This window comes from Amblyomma mixtum, chromosome 9 (genome assembly GCF_055824585.1).
Source record: "Amblyomma mixtum isolate Tamu chromosome 9, ASM5582458v1, whole genome shotgun sequence".
NCBI lineage: Eukaryota > Metazoa > Arthropoda > Arachnida > Ixodida > Ixodidae > Amblyomma > Amblyomma mixtum.
Window position 1 is genome coordinate 19,534,309 of NC_143020.1, and position 8,175 is coordinate 19,542,483.

Below are 8,175 nucleotides of genomic sequence, written 5' to 3' on the forward strand. Positions count from 1 at the left end.
TGGCCGCAAATCTGACGCGGTTCCTGGAGGCAGCTACTTAGCGCTAAGGCTTCCTTTACTCTCATTGCTGCACGGCCTGTATGAATCTCGTCCGAGATGACACTTGAAGGTCCACCCGTTTCGGCGAAGACGTCGTGGTCTCCCCTGCATGTGTGTGTGTGTTCGTGTGTGTTTCTGTACTTTGGCACCCATCGAAGAGGCCCGAGCTGGTGGCGGTTGAAGGCGGATGGTGGAGGTTTTGGAGAATGGCGCCGTGTGGGTGGGCACCGCAACCAGCGCCCCTGGGGGTCGCAGAGGATCGGGACAACATCGGGTACCCTCCGCGCCCAGAAGGTTCCCGGTGGTGCTCCCACCCTATAAAATTCCGTCGGAAGCACTTTCCGGGACCGGAGGGTACCAGCTGAGAGGGTGTTCTCCCACTACAGCACCCTCTAATGCGTTTAACCTCCTGGCGCCATCCACGGACCACGGCTTCACGAAGGTCTAGGATCGGCTCCGTATAACGGCTCTCGCTGCAGAAAAGACTAGCAACATGGCGAAGCCCCGCAAGCATGATAGGCTTGAATTCGCGTTAACACGGTACCGCCCGTCGCGCCGTCAAGGGTAGCGGGAGTGACTAGCGGTCGCAGCGAGGTATGGAAATCGCTTCCCGCTGTTGCGTTCGCTCGACGGCGTTACCTCCGTCAGCCGCCAAGGAAAGGGTAGGAGGGGGTCGTGAATGATCCGCGCAGTGGGCTGCCGAATGACTGTACTCTCGGTTGCGCAATCGTTTTGAAAAGCGAAAGTTTTTAAGGCATGTGTGTTTTGCTTGAAACGCGGCCGGTGTATCGCCCTCCCGCCTTCTTCTTCGTAGACTCGCGCTGAGCCAGCCTTGACGCTCGATGGGGTCCCGCGTGGGCGCTTCGCTGCTCCTCCCGGCCTGTCACGGTGTCCGCTAGGGGAAGGAAAGAATATACGAAGACAATAAACGACGTCCGCATGGCAAAACCGCCTATAAAGAAATGATCAGTACAACGAAATAGCCGCAGTTTGCTGCGTAGTGGTGTAGGTGTGCTCGGTTAGCTAGGCAGAAATATTATTTGTTCTTGGAAGGTGGTAATAATTATACAAAAATATTAGAAATTACAGCAAAAAGGCACGTGGAATGACCTTTTCATGTTGGTGGAAAGATAATAGAGTTCACATAATTTGATATACATTCTAAATTTCGTCTCTACACGGTCCTCGGTTTGTGGGAAACTGTTATTTTTGCCTAAATACCTGCACAGCGGTCGCCATATTAGTAGAGGTGTCTATAACACGGCCGCGGATGAAATAATTGTTCCAGCCGGCAATTTTCGCGTGGACACGGAGAAAGATCGCATGGTCTGATTGTCGTAGAAAGGCGACGAGTGAAAGGTTTCATTACCGCTGTGACAGAGTGCACAACACATGTATATATTCCTTTGAACGATGTATAATTCCCGGCTTAAATCATTCTTATGCAATCCGCTGATGCTTTGCTCGAATAACGATGCTTAAGGTTTCGGAAAGGCGTTTAATTGTGGGATAAAACTATGGATATAGACGTTTTATCCTCGTGACCTGAAACATAGCAGCCGTCTCATTGTCACTGACGCTATATAGGCGCTTCCTAAGAGACTGTCCTCGAATTTAAGCATCGAGAAAAATCGCCAAAGTTTGAAGCTTCAAAAGTTTTTCGCTCACCTTCTGCACGTAGATTAGCGCCTCGGAAAAATTACCAAATCATTTAATTTGCTGTTGCCACTCGGAACGCTATTACTCAAATTATAGCAAGGGCATGAAAATGAAAATTGCTTTTCAGAATAGGAAATGGCGCCGTAACTGTCTCACATATCTCGGCGGATACCCGAACCACGCATTAAGGGAAGGGAGGAAGGAGGCACTGACAAGAAAGGAAGGACGAGGTGCCGCAGTAGAGGACTCCGAAATAATTTCGACTACCTGGTTTCTGTATTGTGTCAAGCGCATATTTTAAGAGTTTTCCTGTATCTGCGGATTAAGATGATCAAAAGAAAAGGCATGGCGTCGCTTCGTTGCGTGACAAAAGGCGCGAAAAAGAAAAGAAAATGAAAGCCGAAACGAATTTATTTTATACCAGCGCTGGTAACACTTTCGTCTGACCCTGCATGATCTTACCGGATCCGGTAGTTCACTAGACACTTTAAATTGGGCGTACGCAGTAAGCTTGCACACGCATCGCTCACTGCGTTGCGTGCACTGTAAACGGCGCAAATACGACACCTTTAATTTTGCCATGCTGTAGCTTCCCGCAAGTACACATAGTACCGCCATCTAGCGACAAGTAGTTGAAGCACATTATCGCTGGGCTGAAGACACTTTTCACCGGTTGATAAGAGAGGGTGCATTGCTAGACTATTTCTGCTATCTGAAAAACAATGGCTATTTATCGTCCATACTCCTATGTGTGGGCGGGAGAGTACGAAGTAAAAGCGAGTGCCACCATTTACAGCGAGGCATAGTGTCGAAGAATGGAGTGGCGATGTGTATCTGTTCCGAAGCGGATGAACAGTGCCCCGCCATCTTGTCGACGATTACCATAACGCAAAAGACGTGGTCAGATACGTTGCGTTCCGCGCATGGCATTCTCTACCCGCGGAGTCGTTGCGTAGGTAAGTTCACTGGGTACGCCCAAATAAAAGTACACGTTCTTCGCATACCGGAGACGTATTAGCGGAGACATGTACATGTGCACAGGACCCCTCTTGCACATGCGCAGTGGCCCGCCTGGCCGCGCCCATGTCACTGAACATGCGCAGGAAGAGTTCGGTAAACCGATATACGTCTTCGATAATAGAGATAATTAGCGTAGCGGAGGCTCACTAGTGTTGACGTATACCGGCGTCCGGTAAACCGGTATACGTCTCCGGTATGCTAAAAATGTCTATCAGATACAAGTCAAGCAAAAAGGGCCTTTTCTCCGCCAAAGGACTCCTTCCAGCCAGTGTCGTCGGCCAAGGGTGGCGTGACATAGAGGGAGGGAACTCTTCGGACAATACACGAAGGGGAATATCCTCTTCCATCTGCCACTCTCTGCATTGGTACGCTTGCAGGTTCAAGAGAATCGGCCGACGCCATTGCTTGGAATGGGTACTCTGACGGGGAAAAGCTGCTTTGTTCTTTACTTGTATCCGGCTGTAGTGTCGAATGATTACGGAAAGAGGCTTCGGTTTGCCGGCGTCTAATAAATTCGCGATTGCTGCTTACAACATGTTGTACTGCTACTTGCATTATATTGGTGTTGGATCGACGCTGATTGCACCGTATGGCCCTTGTAGCTTTCCCTGAAATCGTATAGTAGGCATTTCTTGATTCCTATAGGTCTGAGAAGAGAGCTTAGGCACGCACACTGTGATGAAGTGCAGTGTATTTTTTTTCAGTTGTCTTTGTTGCTTTGTACCAACAGAGCTTAACGTGAAGGGAGCGGTTGCTGTTTCAGCTTAGTTTTCGCAGGTAATCTGACGCCTTAAAGCTTACTGCTGTATTTGGCAAGAGCTTAAAGAAGGTTAAGCAGAAAAGAGCCGCCCGCATATGCTTGCTGTACGACGTCGATGTTAATCGGTTGCAGTGGTTACCGTCAGTAGCTTCTCATACAAGCAGCAGCGCTCATCATGCGTTGCAGGCATGTGCCGAGGAAAACGTTGCAGAATTGTGACGTGGAAGCCTTACTGTGTGGTTGTGTAGTACTGTTCTATTTTGTATGGCATTGTTTTGAGCTTTGCACCTTTCGCAGTGCTCTCTTCTTCATCTGGAACGACTTTGAGTTTGCTGGATACGAACGGATTCCGCGGCAGAAAACGCTTTTCTTAGCAGTTTTATACATTTTGTCTTCTAAAAGAAGAGCGAAAAAACTCGAGCAATTATGAGCGAAATGAGTGAAGCGTCCTACATCACAAACAATTAACACCACTGCAACTGCCCCGACAAGTGTACGAGTCGAGAGCGCCGGAATAAAATCCGACTACAGTCAGATACAATTCACGAACAAAGCGGTAGATGCCCCTAAAAGGAAATCCTGCAGCCAATGGCTTCGACTGATTTTCATGGCGCTGCGGTTAAATCGATAAACCTATCGTTATTCCCCCATTCACCTACCACCCAGTGCTATTTCACTGTAACCGGCCCAAAGGTATCTGTCAAGGGGGAGAGGGGGAGAATCGGTTGTCACCATTGGCTGGAGGGGCTCGTTTTAGTGGCGTTTGCCTCTTCGTTTTTGAGTTGTACCCGACTACGATGAAGTGCGAATCCGGCAGAACCATCTAGCCATGCTATAGCTGCAGTAAACGTCTCTGCGTTAATTAAGGCCTGCCAATCTCGTGCGCAGCTGACCAAGGAGGACGAGGAGAAGCGGAGGAGGCGCCGGGAGCGGAACAAGATCGCCGCCTCCAAGTGCCGGAACCGGAAGAAGGAGCGCACCGTCAGGCTATGCGAGGTGCGACTTCCGCCATGGCTCTGCTCTCCTCGCCGGAAACACGCTGAACGCCGGGCTTTGCGCTGTCCAGAAAAAAAAAGAAGAGCCCTAGGAGGAGGAAAACATTGTTCCACGCGTTGAATTCACAGTGCTGTTCAAAGTTAAAATATATTAACTACTATCGTATCGAGGACCAAAGAGCCTTCATAAAATAGGTCCGTCTGACAGCTCAAGCCAGTGGAGTCCTGGAATGAGGACATCATCCACAATCCTCAAGGAACATTCCCCTGGTTGTGATGATTAAAGTTTACCTACCTACCTAACTAAGTGGTTAATCGTGGGGATGAGTGGCTGGTAACTTATGTCTATCTAATCACTTGGCCTTTTTACTTTGGTGAGCAGAACTATCTTTATCGCTGTCAAATGCATCTTCTAAAGCATTAGATGCATTAAAGAACTCCGAGCGCTGCTTGATAACCGTACAGATGTTATCACAGGTGAACTGGCCTGATAACGTTACGAAACCCTGTGCCTTTGAGGGATTCAGCTTTCCAAATGAGCAGTTTCAGCGAAATATAGAAAAGATCACCGGCTGAACAATATTGAACACGGAGGCCATCGATCGAAATCTGTAATAACGCAAAATCTTTTCTACTTGCATGCTGGGCGTCACATCCAAATCTTATATTCTTGCTTTAACCTCAGCTCAGTCATAACAGGTAACTAAGGCTCAATGACAGCTGATGTTTGAAATTATTGTCTTTTTTCGCATGACGAAAGGTTTTCCTCGGAGTTACCGCTTCAGGATTACTTGCTCTGCGGCTTGCGTTGATGGTCAGCTCTTATATTTGATGACAGGAAGGTGGGTGCAAGTCACGCGGGCGCATCGCCTTTGAAGAGTAGCATTACTTGTCACAAAAAAACCATGCATGCAAAATGCTCCTTGAGAAGTGACTGCGGCTCGTGGCTTGTAACGGATTATTGTCCACATCGTTCCACTTACGTGCTTGTATCCGGTTTGCCATGAACTGAAGTCACTCAAACTGTTGTGGTTTATTGTCGCTTTCATATTATCCGTTAGCAGATTTTGCATTGCCTCGAACTGATGAATAACACTACGCTTAGTGGGCAGCTTGGCACAAATGAAATTATAATTCGAGTGCTTGCCCAGCATTCTTGGACAAAAGTTTTAAGTATTGGAATATTATGATCTACTGTTATGTAAATAATAGTCCATTGTTCGGGTGCGTTGCAGAATTTTTCTTTTAATGTGTTTCCATCGCTCGTATTGACCAGTTGAGTCTGCTATAGAAAATCAATGAGGAATGTTTTCGTCGATAGAAAAAACGTTTATCGCAAACAAATGCAAGTCTTCCGATGGGAGGTCGGCGGATATATTTATTATTATAGTGAAATACTACAATACAATATATGAAAAAAATGCGTTTGTAAATTCTTTCCCGTTGGAAAAAGCTTTTGTCCAGATTTGCTGGGCATAGCTGCTGCATAGTTACAAGTTTTCACAACCAATTTTTTTCATCTAACCAAGTACTGAAAAAATTATCTTCCAAAGTAATTCCCTTAGACAAAATTTTTGCTCTTAATAAGTGCCGTCCAGATATGCGACTGCAGCGGGCAACATGACAACCTAGGTATCTCATAAATGACCAGGCTCTGACAAATCTCTTTTACAGAAAACAAAACGTCTGCGCATGCACGAAAAACTACATCGAGAACTTGTATGCGTGCTGGCAGCATGCTAATCCTCTAACGTAGGCCAGCGATAGTTAGGACTCGTAGCACGGGTTCTGCATTATCTGCTATCAGCGGCATGCTACGGTAAGGGAGGCGTACACAACTCGAGAAGTGCGAGCTTGTGAAATGAGAAGATGTGGTGTAATGCTTGCGATTCTTAGGGCCTTCGGAAACACTCACGAAGCAGTACCTGCGCGCATCCGCGTTTGTTGAACTACTTCTTGTTACCTTGTCACTCCAAAGTCCCGACAGCGTCCTTGTTCGTGGTTCGCAGGAGTCGGAAGGGCTCCAGAGGGGCAACGCCGAGCTTCGCCGGGAGATGCAGATGCTGCGTCTCGAGGTGCAGCACCTGACTTCTCTGCTGCGCCAACACGCCTGCGTAGGCACGCCTCCAGGAGCGACGATGAACTTCTACGGACCCAGTGCGGGTTGCCTATAACGGAACCCACAGTTCCGTCGCTTCGCTGCTGCAGTGAAACCGTCAGGAGCATCGATGCCAAGCTTAGAGACAGAGACATTTATTGCCTGTCCAGGACTTGCGGCTTGAGACTGGAGCGAGCCACCTCAGCGGCTGTGCCGCTTTCTGTAAAGTCAGCAGCTCCCTCCACGACGAGCATCAGCAGTGGGTGTCCATGTGCGTGCATTCAGGCAGAGGCTGGACTTTGAAAAACTGCGAAAACATTGCCTCTCCGCCGTGATGCAACTGCTAAGTGATCGAAAGGCTGTGTTCAAGGCTTGCATCCAGAGGACTTGAGAACAGCAGTTTGGACTGTAGGAACTAGGTTCTATGAAGCGAAGAACACTTCGATATCATGCTCACGTTGCTACGTTAGTCTCTGTGTTGCCTGTTCGAATGACTGTGTAAGTAGAGGTGGGTCCACGTTACGTATTAGATCACGTCCGGCGACCATTAAAGGGTGCCTCCCGCTCTTGCCGTGCGACCAAGTGTCACGTGATGCAGGAGGACCTAATCGTGTCGCCGGGAGGCTTGTGAAGGACGATGGAGTATGATTCGGCGCCATAAAGTCACCAGACTCATGGTCCATGGCTCTTAACTGCGATTCGGTACGCGACGTGACCCAAATGGCAGGCTTAAGCGTTAGGTGCCGTAATGTAAAGTCCGCGTCAACCTTGTGTAGGGCGCTCGAGCAGTGCCTACCTGAGAACAAAAACTGAAATTATAGAGCAGACCCTGCTTTGTGGGAAAACGTTTCGTGTCTACTTTGTTCGCGGGTTTATCTGGCACTGCTTCCGCGCAAGTGTTGCCTCTGGACCCTGAAGATTACGACTAGATCTGGATTTGTTTGCAGGGAAGTGCACCGCCAGAGCGCTCGAAACAAGGATGACGCCGACTATACGTGCCATTTTTTGGACAACTCAAGCCACGGGGGGTGACAAAACATCCACCGATTTTATTGTTGGATCCACTGACACGGGCTAGCTGCAAAAGTTTGCTTTGCTCAACGGGCTAATTGAAATACGAGGGGCACGATGTAAAAAACTCACTTAGGAGTTTTTCTGTTGCAAAATTGAGATTGTGCTCGTAGCGAACAGTATTTACTCGGTTTCCAGGGTGAATGAAGCTGAATACAACCTTCGCGTGATTTATGTCCAGCCTGGTGGGAGAATGGAGAAAAGTGATAGAAAACGAATGAGGCTAAACATACCACATTTTTTTTCAGCGTGTTCCGCTGCAGCGTACACTACTTAAGATGAACGCCACTTCCATAAATTATTCGTGAGCACAATACTCGTGTTACGTTGCAACGGGAGGTGCCAAGTGGCAGTTGTAGTTTCCAAGAAACCTATCAGGTGGCGTCTCACTACGTGAAACGTGATTCGCGGGCACAGCAACTATGTTTCATCCGAAATGGCAGAAGTAGTTCTTAGTCAACGTTGTACTCGGCTCATAGCTATGCACAACTCGCCTATTCAGACAAGCGGTTTGCAAGAAACTTAGTTTATTT

General features: G+C 48.1%; 1 protein-coding gene across 4 annotated transcripts in view; it reads left to right on the plus strand.

The window, feature by feature from the left end:
- The window catches only part of LOC149328436 (uncharacterized), a 79,267-nt gene extending 72,493 nt beyond the window's left edge, over positions 1-6,774 (plus strand). For all 4 annotated transcript variants that reach the window (XM_089561996.1, XM_089561999.1, XM_089561997.1 and 1 more), the window contains exons 4-5: positions 4,367-4,474; positions 6,483-6,774. In XM_089561996.1, coding sequence (XP_089418122.1) covers positions 4,367-4,474; positions 6,483-6,647 — 273 coding nt within the window. In that variant the 3' untranslated portion in view covers positions 6,648-6,774. The remainder of the gene's footprint in view (positions 1-4,366; positions 4,475-6,482) is intronic.
- The last annotated feature ends 1,401 nt before the right edge of the window (positions 6,775-8,175 follow it).